The sequence below is a fragment of the Antechinus flavipes genome, chromosome 2 (genome assembly GCF_016432865.1).
Source record: "Antechinus flavipes isolate AdamAnt ecotype Samford, QLD, Australia chromosome 2, AdamAnt_v2, whole genome shotgun sequence".
Classification (NCBI taxonomy): domain Eukaryota; kingdom Metazoa; phylum Chordata; class Mammalia; order Dasyuromorphia; family Dasyuridae; genus Antechinus; species Antechinus flavipes.
In genome coordinates, this window is record NC_067399.1 from 278865215 (window position 1) to 278888537 (window position 23323).

Here is a 23323-nt window from a genome sequence, read left to right on the forward strand (position 1 = left end):
AATGATGTAAAGATCCTTTAGCAAAGTCTCTGGAAAGATACAATATTTATGTTGAGTATTGACTCTCACCATTAGTCTTCCATATTAGTCTATTGGAATTATTTAGATTGGGTAACTTCTTACTTTTAGGCCTCTTAGAATGAAGTTACCATGACCAATCACATAATAATCTGGAATTTCACCGGTGTTGGTGTTGCCTTCTCTAATCCAGATGGCAACCCAGAGGGATATGCTTATCAGATCCTGGGTTTAAGTGTTCTAAGTGCCCTCTGAAGCTACCCCTTGATTTACAGATGAGGAACCCTGAGAACTACAGAGCCTAACTGATTTGCCTGAGATCACACAGATACCAAGTGTTTGTCAGAGGATTTGTTTTCAAAGCCTGGGGTCTCTTGGATCAGGGGCAATTAGGTGATTGACAGACTCACTTTGTGATGCTGGGCAAGTCATTTTATTGTTTGCCCCAGTTTCTCCATCTGTAACATGAGCTGGAGAAGGAAATGGCAAATCACTTCAGTATTTCTTCTAAGAAAAACCCAAATAGGGTCATGAAGAGGTGGACATGATTGGAAAAACAACTGAACAACTGCACTATATCATTAACTGCAAGCTGAGAGTTGTGATCGCTGGTAAATTTATCACCTACAGCCAGCCTGGTGAAAAGCTGCTCCAAATTTAGCTGTGTTGGTACTCAGGTGATAGACTATCCCTGAGCATCTGAAACAGAAGAACCTGTTAGAGCTCTTGCCTTGCTGTTATATTCTCCAAAAAAAACAGTGAACACTTCCATGACAAGAAGAGGACTTCAGTGGCACTTTTACTATTAGAATGGGATACTATTAGAATATTGGCTCTCCGATACTAGTTTGTAGCTCACAGTGAAGGACAAAGGATAAAAAAAAAAACCTGAAAACGCTAAGCAAAATACAGAGGGAAATGTGAGAATCAAGATATTCCAAAACTAGCCTCTTGTTACAATGGATAACTCAAGAGCAGTATTGATATCTGCATAGTTTTCACTTGAGATGTCCAAAATTACAATACTCCAATCATCCTCAAAGAAAGGATGTCAGAGTCTTTGTCCTTGAGAAGTACCACAATAAAATTCAGATGACAACACACATAAAAGGAAGTTTAACACTGATCTTACCTTCCAATATAATAACGATTGTGTCCCAAATGATTCGAAATGTTGTAAAAGCCACAAGTAATGAGAATATATATGTACAAATGGGATCGGCAATCTTGTATTCTGGCTGAAAGGGAACAATAAGGATTATTAAAACATGTAGAGACATCTTTTTCTTTCCCACTTTCTATGGAAATTGACATGATGCTATTAAAAAAAAATAAAAATACACAAAGTAGAGAGGAATTCTAGGTCATTCAGTTCTGGTACCTTAAGCAATGCAGCATTCAAAGTACTTCAGAAAGAAAAAAAAAAAATCACAGATGTATATATATGTGGCAATAAGAAAATCTACTCAAGATAGATCTCCAAATAAGGAGATTGTCTGTTCTTCCCTTGGTAACATGTTTCAGAATCTCACAATAATGATAAAATTAAAATTTTCTCTAATGAAATTTAAGTTCATTATCTTTGACTTTCCATTAACAATATCAGAAAACAGTTGTTCATTGTTCATATACTGAGGCAGCTAGGTGGTACAGTAGATAGACCACTGGCCCTGGAGTCAAGAGCAGAGTTCAAATCCAGTCTCAGACATTTAGTAGCTGTGTAACTGTGAGCAAATCACTTAACCTGGACTACCTCAAAAAAAAAAAAAAAAAAAAAGCCATATTTCACCTTTACCAATTTAAAAATACTCAGAAAATATGCTGTTATGAATAAAGAGTTGGCCAAGAACTCCTGAATTAAAATCCTATCTCTAATAGCACATTCTATGACTAACAGAAGTCAAAGGACTTAGCTGGGAATATATTAATATATTAAACCCAAGCACCAGATCTTATGTGTTCTCACTTGATGGAAATGACTGATTTTGATTTCTCAGTCACCCACATTGCCTTTTCTTCTCAAGTGAATTATCCTGTACATATACATACTTTTTCAAAGCTTAAAAATCCTCTAACAAATTTTGCAATTGTTAATACTGAAAAATTACCCACGCATATATCTTGTAAATAAAAAGCTATTAAAAACAAAATTTAACAATTTAAACCTAATTTCCCAAATATCATTTACCATCACTGAAACCCGTGTGGTGAAAAATGTTTATCTTTAATGGGGAACTTTTAATACTCTATGCTATGGCAAAATAGCACATATTTTAACAATAATATCAACATCTGGATTACCTTGAATCGAATGATGTAGGCAGCTATCAGCACCCCGATACTTTGCACCAAGTCTCCCAGGGCATGAACAAATGCTGCTCTCACTGCAAGGCTGTCAGTTCCTTGGTTATGTCCATGCCCGTGCCCATGCCCAGAACCTGTGGTAGGAGAGTTTGGCGGAGGGGAGTGGGAATGGGAGTGATGGTGACCAGATTGATTCAACAGAAATCCCATTCTGTTTTTTTAAAAAAAGAAAATATCATTATTTTTCCAAAGAGAGAAAAAAAAAGGCAAACTTTTGTTACTAGTCTCCTTTAAGGGGACACAAAAAACCAGCAATGTAACATTAATGCTTATAGCACCTTTAGACAATGACAAAAAAAAAAAGGTATGTTTCTATATTCCAGCGAAGAATTCTTTTTCTTACATCATCAGCTTTCTATTTGGCACATTCTATAACCAGCAAAAATCAAAGGACTTAGCTGGGAAGATCATCTAAGCTCAGACGCTCCCAAATGAGAGCCTGAAACTGCCTCCCAGGACCTCTGGGACATGGTCCAGAAAGAGCAGGGTTTACATTTCCTACCAATAAGCCTGGATGGGGGACTCAGCATTGCCATTTTCAATCTCTGTTTCCTCAGAGTCATTTCATAGGAAACAGTTTCATTCAGCAGCTCCAAAGCCAGCTGAGGTTGAAGGGAGAGCCAGGTCTCCATCGGCCTGAATCCTGTGGAACCTTTTGCCTCCTAACTCTTCAGGACTCGAGGGTAGCTGTTTTCTGGAGCTCAGAGCAGAGCCAGCTCCCTTGTGTTGCAGTTAAGAGTTAGGAGACAGGGGAGGAGGATACCTGCTGTCACTCTTGCCTTCCATCATTCACCTTTCTGTGCTAGTAACCACTTTAAAAGGAGAGTGACAAGACATTCTGCAGGACACATGGACGGGCACAAGATCACCCAGGTACATCCAACAGATGAGATGTATATAGGAATAAGAGGACAAACAGGGAGGGAGGTAGAAGACAAACGAAAAGGACAGGATGGAAGGAAAAGGAGTGGCAAGAAGACAGATGTAGGAGAAACGTAAGGAGGAGAAAGAATAGGAGGACATAGGGTGACAACAAACAATTCAGCAAATTCTTTTGTTTAAATACCCATCTCTGAACCTACCAATATTAGGTATACTGGGATTTACAAAGTTCCACAGGTTATTTCTGGACAGAACAAATATGCAGGTTTGGTTGAAAAAAATATATACAGTGATAGCAACTAACTAAAACAGTTTTCAGAAAGTAGGACATATTAGAAATTGTGTTTACACATACCACTTTTGTTCTTATTTTACTGTTTATTGCACCTTTAATGTGAAAACTCTAGTATTATTATCTCTAAGACCAGTCTCCTGATTATTTTGTTTTAGTCAAACACATTTATGCTTGAATCGATAGTAGAGAGAAAATGGGATCATGTAGTAGTTTTACTATCCTTTTTGGGAAAAATTAGCACTTAATATACAATGAACAATTTTTAAAATTAAAAATTCAAACAACTACTGTTCCATTTTTAAATTTTATGATATGTAGTATTTAAATAATATTTATTAACATTAATAACAAATATAAAATATTCAACAGGAAAAAAACAGTAAATAGAACTTACATTACATTAACTGCAACTCCAATGGCTGCGGTTATGAGCATTATATCTCCATTAATTTCATAATTCATATGGATGGTTCTTTGCACAGCTTCATATAAGAGGAATCCCATAAGTATATAGACCAATAGAACACTAATAATAGCTGACAAAACCTCTGTAAAGATAAACAAGTTACATAGGCATATTTGTAGCTAAGTAAAATTTATCAAAATATTATACATACTGTATTTACACTTTCTTGCTTCAAAGACATACTGCAACATATAGTAGGATAGGCATTTAGTTTGGGAGTAAAAGGCTGAGTTAGAATCTTGGTTTCTTTCCTTTTTTTAAAAAAAAAAAAGTTGGTGATATATTTTGTTTTTGTATGACTTCATTTTCCAAAGTATCTTCCTATCCACTCCCAGAAAGCCATTTCCCAGCACAATGAACAAAACATCAACAAAACAGTTTAGCAAACTAACAAACAAAAACTAACTAGTTAGCAAAACTAGTTAATATACAAACACTAAATGTAATGTTTCACAATCATAGTCTCCCACCTCTACAAAGAATTGGGGGAAAGAGGAAAGGATGGAGAGGGCAGAGAGGTGTTATTCATCTCCTTTCTTGAGCCAAATCATCATTCTAACCAGCTTTGCCTCTTATCTCTCTGGGTCTCAGATTGCTCATCTATATTAGAAATATTAAATATGCAGCCTAAACCAGATTAAAATGTAACTAGAAAATATTTAACAAAATAAAAACATAATGAAATATAGATATTTCATTTTAAAACTTAGTCACTATGCAGGCCACAAAAATCCTTAGGACAGGGATTGGTGGCCCTCATCTCTCCTTGAGTTTGATTTCCTCTAAAGTTCTACTCTTATCAAATTCTTCTCATTTCTGAAAGGCCTTTACCCAACATGACTTTCCCATTGTAATTAAATTTCAGCCTTTTGGAATAGTGGCTTTGGAATGTTTAAGAAGCCAAAATCAAAATTTTTTTGAAGCTTTGGATGGAAGTCTATTCTTTAGTTATTGAGGGCTCAAGAAATGCTGCTTTGATGCCAAAGATAGTAATCAATTTTTTTTTTCCTATTCAAATAATGTGCAAAGTACTGTGCTAAACAATACTTATAAAAAGCCAAACACAAAGAACAAAAACCTGTTCCTGCCTACAAGGAGCTTACATTCAAGCAACTAATGTGGCGGTTCAGTGGAAAGAGACATTTGGAGTCAGTAAATTCAGACACTAATTTGCTGCATGACTCCTCTATAAGTCACTTAAGCTCCCTGGCTCAATTTCCTCAACTGTAAAATGAGAATAGTACTCACCTCCCAGATTTGTTGCTAGGAATCAAATAAGGAAAATTTTTGTAAAGTATTATAAAAATGCTATCTCTTACTGATAAAGGTCTGTAGCCTAATATGTAAAGAGGTATAAAACAAACACATAGAACAATAAAACAGAATTAGGAATATGAAGGATTCAAATTTTTTCTGTGTTTGTGTTATAATCAAGGTTGCAACGAACCGGAAATACTCAGAAATTCTAGTCTCCAATAGAAGCTAGCCTAATTAGTCTACGTGGTTCCTTTCTGCTCTAAAAACACTAGGATACACAGCCATTTCAGCATCATAGAGGATGGATTCTAGAAACCATTTTCTGGCACTGGTTGGAGTCAGAACGGCTACTGGTTTGATCCAAGCCAATATTTAGTCTGAGGGTATTTTCTGCCTTGGTATGGCTGTTTCCCCTGAAAACATAAGCTCTTTAGTTATTGTTTCTTTTGTATTGTTCTTATGTTGAAAAGCCTGATGAATGTTGTTTTTGCCTTTCCATTTGAGCAATCTAACTTTGCACAAGCTGATGACCCAGAAAGTTGTTTCCAATTCTAAAATTCTATGATTTTGGTGGGGCAGTTAGAAGGCATGGTGGATCAAGGTCTGGGCCTGGAGTGAGGAAGACCAAGTTCAAACCCAGCCTCAGACACTTACCAGTCATGTGAACCTGCGTCACTCAACCTCTGACTCCCTCAGTTTCCCCATTAGCAAAATGGGACTCAGTAATGGACCTCATCTCCTATGATTGTTGAGAGGATCAAATCAGATCATAATTGTAAACCATTTAGCATAGTGCCTGGCACATAGTAAGTGAGTAAAGTGAGAGTTGTGTGTGTGCTATTATCATTGTTTTAGCAGTCCATTTTACAGATGAGAAAACATAAGAGATGTTTTCATCTCATATGAAATGAAAAGAGATAAGAAAGCAAAACTTTAATATAATTTGTCAAGTGTCAAAAATAGAATTTCATACAAGGTCTTCTACTTGAACAAAAGATCAATGCTCTGTTCTGAAATGTCTTTAATGAAAATACGTGCCATGAAAAGAACAGAAGTTTAAGTATATGGAACTTTATTAGCACAAATATTATTTTACAGTTGTTGTAATCAAATTATAGAAATTTAAAATCAGTTATGCAAAATGCCTTACAATGTTTACTATATTGTGAATTTTTAGAATATTAATTCAAATTCTAAAGAGGTTTTAGTTGGGCTGAATAACAATAAAATCAAAATAAAGGGGGGGGACCCCCCACAAACATTCCAAAAATGGGGAATCTTGCACCTGCTCCTAAATTAGGCTTGGCACTATGCTCAACAGTTTAGAGAGGCCATATCCTCTTATCCTGGGAGACTCTACTTACTAAAAAAACTACAGTTCCAAGTTAAAAGTAGTCTTTCCCCATGGTGGCTCTAACATAAGTATCACAAGGGTTCTTAACAGCTGAAAACTTACATCCATTTAGTGCTTTGAGATGTACCAAGTGCTCTCCTCACAATAATTCTTTGAAGTAGGTCCTGAAGTATTGTCCTCATTTTACAGATGAGGTAAGATGACTTGATCACATGGTTATATAGCAATTGTTGGAGGTGGGTCTGGCAAAACCACGTTTCCAGTCCTGGATTCTTTCAACCATACCAAGCTGTATTCTGAGTTAAAGATTAAGGATGACTTTGCTAAGGATTCCTAGTTTAATTATGTGGTAAGTCAGGAGATGCTGCTATACCAGTCATGTTCCTTTTTCATGAATTATTAAGGGAATCATTTACACCATACAATCTCATTTCCTAGAATAAGAATGGAGAGATATTGTTGCTCTGTAATTTTTATTCTAAAATAAATAATCTGTTGAAATTGCCAAACACTGTACTGATAGACTCTAAAGAAATATTTTAAAAGATAATATGAATATATCCTGATAGACTCTAAAGAAATATTTTAAAAGATAATATGAATATATCCTAGAAACTGAGACATATTTAAGATTAGATGCTTGTTACATAAGTGAAGATTATTAAGATGTAAAAAAGAAATTCAGCTTTGCCGAAACAAATAACTGTTTCTTTATATTTTAATATTAAATTTAACAAGAAAATATAGTAAATATAGTAAGGTAGTTAAGTTTATCTAGTCAGAGTAGATAAATCCCTGTGCAAATGTGTGGATTTTTTTAAGATTTAAGAGGAAAAAAATTTTCAATCAACAGTCAAATTATGACCTGCTCAGTACTTTCATTCCAGCTCTGAGTTGGTCCCAGGTCACATAATCTACAATTAAAATTACTAAGATAAAAGGAACATATAAAGCCAGACTGAAGAGTTAATATTTTTCATTTTCTAGAGAGGACCCAAGTGAGTTTCATAATGTAAAACTCAGGAGAGATCTGTGTAGTTTAATATTACTCCCATTAGTTCTTAAACAAGCCTGAAAGGTCATGTTTCAATCTGAAGGGAAATTTTACTACATAATTAAAAACTCTTGAAAGAGATGTTTTTAATGGAAATGTTGGCAAGCCTTTTATCATAGTAATCCTAAAAAGCTTTGCTACTGCACTCTATACATTATTTGGTCCTCATTAAATTACTTATCTATGGCAAAACTAGAGGGCTAGGGGAGGGATTAGATAGAATGAATGACTCTAGGCTGTTTTCCCACAAGTAACTGAAATAAAAACAGATCTTTATAATCAGAGATGGGGCTAAGATGCATTCTGAGTTCAGCACAGAAACCAAACATTTAATAACATTTCACACACCCTCAAACTCCCCCCCGCCCCCAAATAGTAACAAATCCCTCAGCAGGAGATGTGATCTGGAAGAGCTGTAGACATTGAGAGAATTCAGATAAGACCTGACAGTTAAAATGCCTTTTATGTACTTAAAGAAACAAACATACACACCCTGCTGATGGAATCAGAGATAATTTTGACTCATAAGAATATGATTGGAAAACAAATGATACTGAATCTAGACTTCTTGACTGTTCCAAGGGGGGCTACTTATGATATAATATAGAGCCTCAATTCATTCAACTTCAAAAATATTTTTATTGGCAGTAAAACAGTAAAATTACTCCACCTCAATTACACTTTACTGTTAGCTGAAAGTACTTTCAGTTACTAGTCAATTCACAATAAAAGATTCTAGACAAACCTGGATACTAATATTAAACATAATTATTGTACAATTCATATTACAATAATTATGTAATAAGGTGAGAAGCACTTGGTTGAGGAATTGTAGCATGTGTGGGTCCTTTTTTTCCTTCTTTCTCTTTGGTGCAATTAGGAGACTACATTGGAGAGAGAGAGTGCTGGCCCCAGAATCAGAAAGACCCAAATTCAAATCCATCCCAAGCACATTTACTAACTGTGTGATCCTGGGTAAGCCTGCCTCACCTGTAAAATGGGATCATAATAGCCCCTACCTCATGGGCTGCTCTGAGAATCAATCAAGATAATATCTGTGAGGTACCAAGCATGGACCCTGGCACCGCGGGGGCTTAACAAATGTTCATTTCCTCCCTCTCTCCTCTGAGAGGAGAGCAGAACTCAGTAGAAGAGATGCTATTGCTGAAAAGGAAAGGCTAAGAGACTCTACCAAACAGCCACGGACATCGTGCTGTATGCATGCTGTTGTGATTATTTTAGCTAGCTGCTGAATCCCAACCAGAAGTAGGAGTGACCTACCTGAGAGAGGCTCTGATTTTATCACTCCCTAGATGAAAAGCCTCTGTGGCTTCCTCCACCTGCCTATCAAATAAAGTTTAAACTCCTTTGTCAAGAGAAATGAAAAGATTTTCAAATAATGTCCACAAGATGAGAAATCTCCCATTTGTTACCAAATTGAATTATGAAACTAATTACAATTATTACTGGCTCTAAAAAATACTACAGACACAACTTAGATGAGTATTGGCAAACTGGTGGGTAGCTAGATACTACTGACTGACCTAAAAGTCTATGTGTGCTAGCTAATCAGGGTACTGCCCCCCCCTTTTTTTTGCTTCTAAAAATCTTTGGAACAAAATCTCATTTTAGGTTCAGATGAGCAACAATCGGCCCTCACGCTATGTGCTAGAAGTCTAGGCACGCTACCACTGGCCCCAATCTACTCTGAGGACTTCTTCTCCGAGTTCCTACCTCTGAAGGACCTTGACTCTTTCTAAAATGTATTTTAGCATTTATCAGATAATTCTTTTTTCCTACAGAATAGTAAGGTCCTTGAGGACAGGGAGTGCCCTATTCTACTTTGATTCTACTTTGGACATACCCTGACATCTCAAACTCAAAACACTAAAAATAAAAATTATTTTTTCCAATGAATCACCCCTATTTCTGTTAAGGTACTATCATCCTCTGAGCTGCCCAAGTTTATAAACTGAAATTCATCCCTGGTTCTTATCTCTCCCCCAGTTATCAAGCTTTGTTGATTTTACTTTCACAAGATATCTAGCATCTGTCCTTTTCTGTCTGCTCACTTGACTACTTCCCTAATTTAATAGAATCAGTGTAGAGATAAAATGATTTCTTTTTGGTGGTTCAGGAGCTCAGTCCTCTTGGACAGGGTCCAAGACTAACTTACCTCATACTGAGTTCCACCTCATAGCAAATAGTATTCTAGCCAGGCTCCACTGTATTTCTTAACATTTGCTGTCAATAACATTTGCATTGGTCTAACCTGTTCTAAGACCTGAAATGGGCTCCCTGATTCTAGCCTCTTCCTGTTCTAATCCTTTTTCTACAGAGCTGCCAAAAAAACACAAGTCTGACCACCACACTCTTTTGCTCAAAGATCTTCAAAGGCTCCCTACTGTCTCTAAGAAAAAAAAACCAACAAACACAAAAACTCAACACATACTCAAGGTCTTCTACCATTTTGGTTCCAACTTATCTATACAGACACCTCTAGCATTATTCTCTTTGACTTACTGTCTAACAAAACTAGAGACTAGGAACTTTCCATTCCATCCTTCTACTCTCACTTTTGCCGAGGAAATCCTTCATGCATAGAAGGCCTTTTCTTTCTCATTCTCCACCACAAATTTTTTCCCTTTAAAGCTCCACTCAGGTACCAATTCTTTGACAAAGATTTTCCTTGATTCTCCTACTTGTTAAAGCAAACATTCATTGTGTATTACTTATAGTGTTGTGCATTGTTTATTGTTGATTATTTGTGTACGTGTGGGATCCATCTTCAGAATTCTTATGATTAAAGTCAGGGTCCATTTCATTTTTACTTTCTTGGCAGAGATTTGCAAATGCATACAAGTCTTTGTTTCCACCACAGATTAGCTCCTTGAAGAAATCAGTATTATTTATTCTAAATACTCCAAAAAAAATCCTTAAGTACATGCTAAGAGGCACTTCTACAAAGATGAAAAATCACCTATATCCTTTGCCTTCAAGGATATAATGGATCTAACTGGAGATAATTCTCAGATATGTTTAATACAATGTAGGAGATGAGAACAAAAAGAATATCTATACAAGGTATTCTATTTCACTTTTGGCTGGAGATGAAGAGTATTACAGAAGGAAGAGAAAAAAGATCCTGAGAAAGACCCTGGAAAGGAGCAGATTTCAATAAACTGAAGTATAGAGTCCTTTGATAGGGAACAAGTTGTGGTCTCTACGCAGCTAGGAGGTACAATGGATAGAGCTTAGGACTTGGGAGTCAGAAGGACCTGAATTCAAATTCTCATTAGCTGTGAGAAACCATTTAACCTTTCTGTGCCTCAGTTTTCTCATCTGTTAAAGAGTATAAAACACATGTATTTCTTAAGGTTGTTGTGAAGACAGAACTAGTGCTTGTAAAAGCACTCGCCAAACCTTAAAGCATTACATAAACACTAGCTATTATTCCCTTAGATTGTGAGCTGAGAACAAAAATTTCAGTTTTCCATTTTGTTTTCTTTTGTATACTTAGTGCTTATTGACTGACATAAAACAGGAGATTAAACAAAGCCAGATTTCAAACTATTATTACAAAGCAGTAATCATCAAAGCAATCTGGTATTGGCTAAGGAATAGAGTGGTAAATCAGTGGAATAGATTAGGTACACAATATACAGAAATGACAATAGTAAACCAAGGGTTTGATAAACCCCCAAATCCAAGCTTTCAGAGCAGGAATTCCTATGGTTCAACAAAAACTTTTGGGAAAACTGGAAAGCAGTTTAAAGGAAACAGTCATACACCAAAATATGTCAAAAATGGATATGACTGAAATGATCAAAAATGGTCAAAATGGGCAAATGGTTTAAAAATATAAAGGATGATTTGAACTGATGCTAAGCTAAACAAGCAGAACCAAGAATACATTATACACAATAACAGCAAGAATGTGCGATGATTAACTATGAAAGACTTGGTTCTTCTCAGTAGTTCAATGATTCAAGACAATTCCAATAGACTTTAGAAAGAAAATGCCATCTAAATCCAGAAAAAGAATGATGGAGATTAAATGTAAATCAATACCTGCTTTTTTTTGGTTTTTGTTTTCTCTTCCATAATTTTCCCCTTTTATTCTGACTTGTCTCTCCCAACAAAATGTGTCAAAAGCAATGTGTATTAAAAACAAATAAAAAATAAATGTAAAGCATGATCTATATGCAAACTGGGGGAACATGGAATATTTTACCTGTCAGCTCTATCTATAAGGGAAGAATTTATGAATAAATAAGAGACAGGGAAGATCACAGGAAGTAAAATGAATAATTCCGACTACATGAAATTTTAAGTTTTAGCCCAAACAAAACTAATGCAGTTAAAATTAGAAATAAAATAACAAATTGGTAAAGAATTTTTATAACAAGTTTTTCTTGTTATATGAAGGTCTCTTGTTAAATGAAGGTCTCATTTCTCAAATATATAGGGAAGTGAACCAACTTTACTAAAATGAGCCTTATATGAAGATCTCTTGTTAAATGAAGGTCTCATTTCTCAAATATATAGGGAACTGAACCAAATTTACAAAAATATGAGCCATTCCCCAATTTATAATCAAAGGATATGAAAAGGCAGTTTTCAGAAGAAATCAAACTTAGTCATAGTTACATAAAAATGCTTTAATTCAATTTTCATTATAGAAAAGGCAAATAAAAACTCTGAGTTACCACCTCCTACCTATTAGATTGACTAACATGAGAAAAAATATGTCCAGAAAATGTTAATACATTAACACATTACTAGTAGAGTTATGAACTAGTCCAATCATTTTGGAGAACAATTTGGAATTAAGTCCAAAGAGCTACAAAACTGCACATTGCTTCAATCCAGCAATACCATTATTAGGTCTATATCCCAAAGAGATCAAATAAAAAGGAAAAGGATTTATGCATACAAAAATATTTATAGTCTTTTCTGTGGTGGCAAAGAATTGGAAATTGAAGGGATACTCACTAAGAAATGACTAACAAATTGTAGTATGTGATTGTGATGAAATACTATTATGCCATAAGAAATGCCACAGAATGTTTTCAGAAAAAGCTGAGAAGACTTCTATGAAAATTGATGCAAAGTGCAATGAATAGAACCAGAGAACATTGCAGTAGACTGTAACAATGACCTGTTGTGAAAGACTGGGCTACTCTTGTCAACATAATGATCCAAAACAGTTCTAAAAGACTCGTGAAGAAAAATGCTAAGCATTTCCAGAGAGAGAATTGATACTCCAAGTGCAGACTGAAACATATTTTTTAAATTTTATTTTTTCCCCATGTGTATATTTCTCTTACAACATGACTAATATGGAAATGTTTTGCACAATTTCACATGTCACATGTCATATTACTTGGCTTCTCAAGGTTGGAGTAGGGAATAGAGGGAGAAAACTGGAAACTCAAAATTTTTAAAAAATGGATGTTAACTTTTTTTACATATGATTGGGAAACATTTAACAAAATAAAAACATATTAAAAAAAAACAACAACAAAAAAAAAAAAAAACCAGGGATAGCACCTGCCCCTAATTGTTGAAAAAACTTTTTTAAGGGATAAAAACCTCCCATTTTCTGAAAATCTACATCTTTGTAATCACTGTATTTTCATGGTTACTGTTTAATTTCTCTCATTTATTTCCACTATAATTGTACCAAACATTCTAAGAAAAACCTTACTTAAGGAAACAATGAAAAAGAACTGGGTAAAGAGGGATAGAAGAAAATGTAAGAAAATTATAAAGATCAACCAAGACTTATATGAAGAGATATGAGAAGATGCTCTCAACCAATCTTCTTTGTGGAAGTGAGAGGTCCACAGGTATTACACATTATTTTTGGATTTTTTCAATGTATAGAATAATTATGCTGTTTTCCCCCTTTCTAAAAAAAAAAAAAAATGTCTTTCTGGGAAGATATAAAGGCAAGAATTCGACTAAAGCCCTCTGACTCCAAATCCAACTTTCTTCCCACAATAACACATTATGATCTAGTCACAGGGATACACTGAGTAAAAATGTAAACAAGTAAAAGAATAAACAAGAGACAGGGAAGATCACAGAAAGTAAAATGAATAATTCCGACTACATGAAATTTTAAGTTTTAGTGCAAACAAAACTAATGCAGTTAAAATTAGAAATAAAATTGGTAAAGAATTTTTATAACAAGTTTTTCTTGTTATATGAAGGTTTCTTGTTAAATGAAGGTCTCATTTCTCAAATATAGAGTAAAAGGAACAGATCACAAGCCTTGAATGATTTAGTAATGATGAGATCCTGACTTCAATTACTAAGTGTCAGGCATTGGACTAAGTGCTAGGTATACAAATCTAGGTACCTGATGGGAATGTTCTCTGACAAAGGCTGATCAGCTAATAATTATCTGATTTGTCTTTAAGTTGACTTCCTCATTCAAAAGAAAGGGGAAATAATGAAAATAAATTTCGAATTTCCAGCAACAAACAGGAACTGGTAGCTGGTGTGGATATGATGAGAACTTTGAAGAGAAGTGAGTTCTTCTGTAATTGGTAAGGAGAGAAAAGCCAAGTATGGTCTGACATGCCCTAGATTTTGAATAGATTTCAAATTGTTCAATGAAAGAATAGGTAGCATCACATGGACTGAAATTCAATGTAGGAAGTCAGTCCAAAAGAGTTGGAAAATTCTCAAATTTTGAAGTCAAAAAGAGAAAATTCCAATGAGGAAAAAAGGAGAGGAGGTTTATCTAAAGCAGTGGTATACAAACATTTTGGATCACATATCCCCATAAAGCAAAGATTTTATACAATATGTTTATTTATAAATCATATACATGTTATGGTTGTTCTAGTAATTAGATACATTATAAAACTTTATGAAATACAAATTTTTATATTATGAGATTTAAAAAAAGATGATCTTCATGGCAGCTGTAGAAAGGAAAAATTGGAGAAGTGAGGAAAGGAGGAAAATTAAAATGAAAGAAGGAAGGAAATATATTAACAAACTGGAACTGGCCAGTTGGGTTCCCAATGGAGTAGCTATCCACTAGTGGTTGTTTGTACTTCTTTCTCCAATTGGACCATGACTTTGGGAAGGGGATGCCATGACGTGCAAGTGAATTGGGCTGGAGAAATGTGCAAAGTGACCAAGTTTTTTTTCTCCTCTGGAATTATTTGGGTTCAGTGGCAAGATCACAGAAAGGGAATAGATGCTAGAGAGCTGGTGTTGAGGCTGAAATGAGAAAACTTGACTACTCATTGGATGTGTGGTGTGAAACAGGAGATGAGGAGTTGAAGAGGACAATGAGATTGTGAGAACCTAAGGGACTGAGGATGATGGTGCCCTTGGTAGAAAGGTAGGTTTGTTGAGGGTTAACAGTACGTAAAAATCTGTTATATATTCTACAACCTATCCATACCTGCACAGAATACTTGATTCAATCTGTTTTGCCTAAAATGAAAAGGAGAGAGCCCTTACTCACTGTGACTGCTTCACAGTCCTTCCTCCCAGAGGCATCTACCACAGCTCCAAAGTCAAGAGGGACTTGGCTCTTCCAAGTTCCAAGAACTGGAGAGGGAATTTTCCTATCGATTCTGTTTAAATACATCTTTTTTTTTTTTTTTTTAACTGCTCCTCTTAATCTTTATTTTCAGACTCTTCTACTTCTATCTATTCCACTCCCAACAATCCTCCATTCATTTATCTTCTTAACTTAGCACTTTTAAAGAAAAGGAAGTGCTTTGACTATAGAGAAATTTGCAAAAAAAATTAGTAAGACTGATCATGCTTGTTACCTCCACATATATAGTGGTACTAAATGCTATTTGTAAAAATAAATCTACCATGCAGAAACAAATCAACCATTTCTTTGATACTTAAAATAGGATGTTTGAGACTGGCAATTTGTCTGTCCCTGCCTCCAAATGAGAAGTGAGCATCTATAAACTTTTCACATTTATGTAGAAATCTAGAGATACCATTCTGACATTGAGATCCTTCCTAATGGAGTTCATGGTTGGCTGTGGTTTTTAAGACTTTCAAAAGAGCCAAGAATTTATTGGAGGAATCCCAGCCTATGGGAAACATCAGTTTAGGGAACGCCTGATGTGAAAATTCTCTCCCACTACTGCCCATGATGAGCAACTCGTTTAAGTCTTGGAGAGATTCCCAGGTCACTGAGAGGTTAAGCGATTTGTCCATGGACACAAGGTTAGTGTATCAGAAGCAGGGCCTAAGTCCAGGTCTTTCTGAAGGCCATATGAGATGACACGGACATAATGTCCTTATGTAGTGGTACCATAATTGTAGGGCTGAAAGGTGCTCTCTGCTGACCTAAGTCAACCTTCTTTTTAAAATGGGAAAACCTCTAAAAAGCCACACCATATAGTAAGCTTGGAGTAGAGCTGAGTACAGATTCAAGTCTGATAACTTACATTACAACTTCACATAGTAAGGAGAAGATAAGTCTTATAATATTTGAGAGGACAATTTTGTTTTGGATGAGACAATTTCTTTCTTTGTTCCTCCAATGTGAAATTGTAACAGATCAACAGAGACTATTTAGAAGTACCAGAGGACATATTCTATTGATATTCTTTCCCTGATCTTCTGGATATTAACTTTGGGATGCTATGCATATTAGAAGGATCCCTACCTCACCTCCTTCCCAGATCAATTTTAAAATAATTTGCTCACAAAGAAATGCTAGACTTTCTCCTCTACTTCTCCCAAAAGAGCACAGGAGTTTAAATATCAGCCTTTCCTGCCATGGAGGGCTCTAAAACTGTAGGTAAGATTAGAATTTTCATATCCTCTAATCCTCCTGCCTACTTCCTTAGCAAGTGGGAGTTACCTCTGAGTCCCAAAGCCCTCTTGGACTTTGCTTACTCATTTTTTAATCTTAGAATATATAAAGATCTCAATAACGATGTTGCCCAGACCATTCCAACTGATAAGAACTATGAAGGTATATGATCAGACAATGTTATTCCAGGAAGTCACTGCAATTAATCATCTTGCATCTTATTTTTTTTTTCTACTACATTAAAAAATTAATTTAAAAATGTTTTTAGATCCAACTTGATTAAACAGGCATACAGTGTAAGTTGGTTAATGCTGGAGTTATTGTCGGTAATGAATCTCTAATTTCAAGAAAGCAGGGTTTAATAAGCCACATAAAAGGCTGAAATCTTCAGATCTCAATTGCAAAATTGTGCTGAGCATGCAAAGGGATAAGGAAGGCAGATTTTTACCTATCCCTTTATAGCTATCATGTCAGGTTAAATTTCAAGTCACACTCTGGTATACATAATAAAGCTTGTGAAAATCCAGATAACCAGAAAATATTAGCACAAAGAAAAGGGGGACTGCCATATTGGCTCAAAAAAGCAGTATTTCTACAAAACTGAACTAAAAGATAGTAATCACAGGCAACTACCAAAGGTATTAATTTAATTTAATTAGCAGCTCTTCCCTCCCTATTTCTGCATCCACACCATTTATTCATGATGTTTCTCCTATGTAATTAGTATCAATTGATTTTAATTTTATGTATTTTATAAATTATTATAAACTGTAACACATACTAATTAAATAATAAAGGGAATAAGAAAGGATCACAAGTATGCTTCACTTTCAAGTAAGTAAACTTTATCTTTGGAAGAAAGTAAATCTGGAGTATGAGATAAAAGTACAATTTTCATTTTCAAAAAAAGTTAGTGGCCACAAGTGCCATATTGCAATATATGCTTGCAGGACATTATATGTTGCTTTAAGGTTTATGAAGTACTTCCTGTACAGAGATGGTTAAAACTCAATCTAATAAAGTTTGATTCGACAGAAACCCATTTGTATCATATATATATAAAAATATATGATACAAATGGGTTTCTGTTGAAAAACATACACACACACACACACACACACACACACACACACACACACACACACACACACGTGTTTTGTTTTGTTTTTTTACTGAGGCAATCGGGACTAAGTGATTTGCCCAGCTAGGAAGAGTTAAGTGTCTGAGACCAGATTTGAACTCAGGTCCTCCTGACTTCAGGGCTAGTGCTCTAGCCACTGCACCACCTAGCTGCCCCCACATATTATAGTTTTAAAGGGAAAAAAAAAGCATCTAATCAGAATGGTAGGAGATGGAGTGTTTTGATGCACTGAGGTTTTAACTGAAAATCCCTCAATGAAATTTTAAAATGTACAAGTCTGCTTACTAAGGCAGGAAATATGTTGAACACAACCAAAAATCTCTGATAATGAAAGGGTCACTACGAAAAATAACAATTTCTGCAACACCACAGATAGAAAAGATATAAAAGATTTAGTTAGATTTATAAACTTCATGACATACCCAAAAAGCTGCTTTTGTAACAAAAAATGAAAATACCTTGTATTAGTATGCACATGCCTCTCAACAACATTTCTTTAAAATTTCATTTAAGAGTTTGGGTTCATTGGACTGCAGTTATTCAAATAATGCTATAGACTCATACACTGATAGAAACATGAATTCACTTACCTAAACGATGAAATCCAAAAGTGAATCTTTTGGTTGGTGATTTTGAAGAAAGCCATAAAGCCAGCAGGGTAAGTATGATAGCACTGAGGTCAGTTAACATATGAAGTGCATCCGTCATGATTGCAAGACTATTTGCGATATATCCACCTTAACATGGAGTAGGAAAAAAATAAGGTTGAATAAGTCAATAACCAATAACAGATTAGCAAACTAGAAATATTAAACTTTGCAAGGTCTTAAAGATTCTAATTAAAGGTCTGAATGTAGAACATAGACTCCTTCAAATCACAGGCTAACTTTTATTTTTGTCTTCATAATCGCACTCCTGGTGCCTTGTATCCAGGAGATGTTTTTAAATGTTTAACCGTATAGCCCTACTGCAAATAAATGTTCACTGTAAGTGGTATTGTCAATTCCTCTTTCTTATCTACAAAATGTAAATTCTCAAACCACAAAGTTCAAGTGAACTGTTTTGCCTATATGCACATGACATCTTATAATAGATAAAAAGATGTTATATCATGTAGCAATACTTTTCAACAAAAAGAAAATGAATTTTATAAATATTACATTATCCTGAATACATAGGATATTTTGAAATTTATTCTTACAAAAAAAATTACTAGCATTAAAGAGACTCACTTTACAGACTTATCAGACCCCTTCATTTTGGTTAAACCTTGATTTTGGTTTTTAATTTTTTAATTGATGCCTTCTTTTCATTATATTCATTTGAGTATATATCTCCTTTATCAAACTACCAAGTCTTCTCAATTCAGCGCAAAACACGAGGATCTAACAGTTTATTTGCTATCATATACCCATTGTCTAACATGTCTATAATGAAGGAAGGCCCTGATAATGAAGAAACTTGCATATAGTAAGCAGAAGAAAGGTACATTAATACACTATTGGTAGAGTTATAAATTGATCTAAGCACTGAAAAAAGTCATTTGTGATTATGCTCAAAAACAACAAAAACAACTGACTAAAATGTCTTGGACCCAAATTCCCACTGCTAAGCATGAGAGGTCCCATATCTTTCAAGATAATTACTGTAGCCTTTTTGAGGTAGGAAGGAACCAGAAAAATAGTAGGTATCCTTTGATTAACAAATGGTTACATGAATGAGATATTAATTAATAATTAATAAAATTGCTCCAGATGGCATCAATTAAGAGATAGTTTTATCCATAACAATGGAGAAAAAAAATCATTTTTTCATGTGATCATAAAAAATTGGTGAGAGAAGAATTCAAATACATACTGCCCTTTGAATTCAATCCCAACTATAGGAAGACCTGATTTGATACATAAAGACAAGATGAATATAGAGAATTCAGAGAAATATAGTTAGACTTGTAGGAACTGATGCAGGAGGAAATAACCAGAACTAGGAACTGCAAACATGAGTGTAAGGTAAAAGGAAAAAAAGGAAAGAATAAAATGCAAATGAGAAAACAAGACTACTCACAGAGGATTGAGAAAATGCATCTCCTAGTCACTGCAGGGGGGAGACTGTGGGTGTGAAATATTGTGTAGACTAAACCTCATAAAGACAATCTGTGGGCTGCCAATGTATATATGGGAATTTTCAGTAGTAAACTATTATTCAACTCTCACTTTCTGAAACATAGGACTAGCCTCATATCACTGGAAAATAGCTGATAAGTCATCTAAATCCATGTCTTTCCTAAAATCAGAAAGATACTAAAACTTTCTTTAAAAGTGCTACTCATATGTCAAAATAATGTTTGAGAAAATTTTATGATCTCTTTTGGTAAAGTAGTACCTTGTCAAAAAGAGCCACTAGCCATTCCTCAGACTATGTATAAAGTTTGATTCCAAGGTTCCAACTAATTGACAAGAGTCAAGTATTTCAGAATTGAAATTATGAGAATGGCTGGAAAAAAATTTCATTATTATCAGACATTTACCATACACATCATGGTTCATGACATGTGAAAATGAAATCCCTTTCATGTGTGTGAAAGTGAAGCATCTTTTCTCCACTTAGCAAAGTTATCTTTGAGGGACAACACTTAACACAGTACTTGGCACAAAGGCATTTAATAAATATTTACTGACTACACAGGCTGCAGCTACAATGAATGGCTGTGTAAAACACTGAACAGAATGCTCCCCAAATGAATAGAATACACAAAACAACAGGATACTTACTGCTATCAGAGGATTAGCTATATAAACTTTTTTCTAACAGAAAGTTCACCAAAATAGTGATTTTCCAAAAAATCTTCAGAGTCCCTTAATGTTTAAATTATTTCCCAGGTGGCTAGTGGACCAGGAGTCAAGAAAATCTGAGTTCGTAAATCCAACCTCAAACATATGATGTGTGACCCTAGGATCTGTTCTAGTTCCTTCATTAATAAAATGGGGATGATGATATTATCTACCTTCTCCAAGGTTCTTTTGAGGGTAATAGAGGTATTGGTTAAAAAGAAAAAAATATATAAATAATATAGCTATTGTTAATAATATTAATATCTAATTAATGTTTATTGATAGCTATTAATTTAAGTGGATCAATCTCTTGAATAATTAATCAGTCCATGCAATTATTACTTTTATTTACTTCAAAGGGTTCTGATGATTCCCTAGACTGAAGATACTACTGTAATCAGGGTGTGGTGGAAGTGATTTCTAACCCTGGCTCTGCTACTTTCTGGCTGTGGAATAGGATTAGATGATTTCTAAAACTCCTTCCAGTTCTAGTTTATAATTCTGCCACTATTAAAGTCAAATGACTTTCTGTAACACCAATCCTTCTATAGAGACTTTTTTTTCCATCTGACAGGGTTCTTATAATTCAGTTATAGAAATGAGGGTCTGAGAATCATTTATTATCTAAAATATTTTTCAGGATGCAGAAATTAACTTTTAACTTTATCTTTAAACAGAAAAAAAGGTGAATAATACAACTCAGTTAAAAAGATCTTAATCTTTTTCATTTGATGAAAGACATGTTCTTCAAATTTAGGTTGCTCATTTTTTAGGCACTTAGGTTGGTTTGTACATCAGAGCTTAGTAACTTTGATGACTAGAAAACTATTTCCCTTGGGGGGGAAAAAACATTAAATCTCAAGTCATGAGTTACCTAACGTTCTGTATTGTCTTTCCCGGCTAGGCAGAAGAGAAAATGCCCATAACACAACTCACCCACAAGTTCACCAATCATGAAGAGCAGATAAAGAACACCAGCTATGGTAAGCCTGGTTTTCACCTTCCTAAGTTTCAGCAACTCTCTCTGTTTCCGGCAATTGTCACAAGGGTCTACTTTGAAACCCAGCTGGCTGTTGGGCAAAGGAACATCCTGATCCAGTAAGGAATCATCATCTCCCTGGAAGGCCAGGTGAGTCCCATTAATAGTTTCTGGCGTTTCTAGGCCATCATCAGCAACTACAACTCGAAGTTTATTAAACCTGGGGAAATCTTCATCCCCTACTTCATCCGAGAAGTCAAAGGCGCTAGTATCATTCAGAAACGGAGGGGTATCATCTTTTTTCCACCAAGACTTGAGGCGGTTCCATACATTGGCTCGGGCCATGGCTGAAGTGATGGCTGGTTTCTGTGAATCTGTCGGCTCTGGACTTCACACTGCTTGGAGCTACCAGTCACCAAGTTCCCTTCACTTGGAAAGAGATTTCTGGGTAGAGCATATCCGTTTGTTTTTTCCCATCCTAGGTAAAAAAGGAGTTAAATAAAAATTAAATGTTTGCTATCTTTAGCTTTAGTTTAAATGCCCCAGCTGGGACACTACGTCTAACTTAACCTGAGCCTATTTTTGCTCCGCTCTATGCTCACCGAAGCGGGAGGAGAGGGAAGGGGGTTCGGGAACCCTCCAAGTTAGGGCGCTGGCGGGGGCAAGACAAGATTGGGAGATGGGACAGAATTCGGACAGCAGGAGCGGGGCAAAGGCTCCCAGACGGAGCCAGGACAGCCGACTTCCGATAGAACAGGAGCACGAACATTAGGCGCAGAACACAAGCCGGTAGAGGGGACGAGGGCGCGGGACTCTCCACGGGACCAGAGCCCATACAGCAAGCGTAGGACACAAACCCCGGATGGGGCAAGAGCCCAGGCAGCAGGCGCTGGGCTCCAAGGGAAGTCTTCCCCATTGGCACACAAGAACGCCGGTGCCATCCACTCACCTGCACCCCGCCCGCCCGCTGTCTCTCCGGGACAGAACATAGAACGCTCGAGCTGGAGTCTCCCTTATCCAAGCTCAAGGGGCCGAGCCTGGGTATTACCTCCACAGCCCGAGCCTGCTCACCCTGGTGGGTCCTCCCTCCCCGGGGAGTCTCCTCATCGGTGAAGTCGAGGCCAGATACCTGGGTGGCTGGTACGGCGAAGCCTCCTGCCCGACGCCTGCTGGGGAGCCTCCACGCAGGGGAGAACTCATCTCCCCGGCCCGCCTCGGCCCGCTCCGCTACCGCTGCGCTCCGCCCCTCTGCAGCAAGGTCAGCCTGGCGCTCCTGGCTTCTTTATCCAGCTCCGGGAAGGAGAAGCGCGGAGAGTAGGAGAGAGAGCACAGCAGAGGAAGGGGCGGTGCAGTGTGGGGAATGCAGTCGCTTAGCGTCGCACGGATCCGGGCGCCGGCTCCGGCGTCCGACAGTTTTTGCGCTAGCGCAGCCTCCCACACCGAGGGCGCCTCCTGCGCCCCAATGCCCCTGCGCTCCTGAGCGTCCCCACCCCCTCCGCCTCCGCGAGGGGCAGCGCGCGTGCGCTGGAGTCGCGAAACTAGAGCCGCACGAGAAAGGGAGGGGTCTGCACGAGAACTGGCCGGGGGATTGCTGGGCGGAGGCCGAGAGAGCGCGCGAGAGCGAGAGCCCTCTTCCTGCAGTACCCGAGGCACGCGCGCTCACGGTGGGGCAGAGCGCGCACAATCGAGCGCCTTCCAGCCCCGCCCGCTCGTCCGCAGGGTCCCTAGTTCCCCGGACTCCGGGGTCCTAACCTGTGTGTCTCAGTTCCTTGCAATATGGTTATTGCGGCCACGGAGCAAGGCCTCCCTCTGGCTCCTGCGCCCACTGTAGGCGAGGCTGTCGCTGCCAACCCGTCAGACCAGCCTG

At 36.8% G+C, this 23323-nt stretch overlaps 1 protein-coding gene across 2 annotated transcripts in view; it reads right to left on the reverse strand.

Moving 5' to 3' along the window:
• The window catches only part of SLC30A4 (solute carrier family 30 member 4), a 33284-nt gene extending 10385 nt beyond the window's left edge, over positions 1 to 22899 (reverse strand). The window contains exons 1-6 of one of the 2 annotated variants that reach the window (XM_051977264.1): positions 22586 to 22899; positions 21414 to 21934; positions 18237 to 18383; positions 3954 to 4107; positions 2320 to 2533; positions 1151 to 1256 (exon numbers count right to left, since the gene is read on the reverse strand). In XM_051977264.1, the coding sequence (XP_051833224.1) occupies positions 1151 to 1256; positions 2320 to 2533; positions 3954 to 4107; positions 18237 to 18383; positions 21414 to 21801 (1009 nt within the window). In that variant the 5' untranslated portion in view covers positions 21802 to 21934; positions 22586 to 22899. Of the gene's footprint in view, positions 1 to 1150; positions 1257 to 2319; positions 2534 to 3953; positions 4108 to 18236; positions 18384 to 21413; positions 21935 to 22527 lie in introns of both variants that reach the window. The other variant, XM_051977265.1, reaches the window with a different exon arrangement.
• Positions 22900 to 23323: the final 424 nt, after the last annotated feature.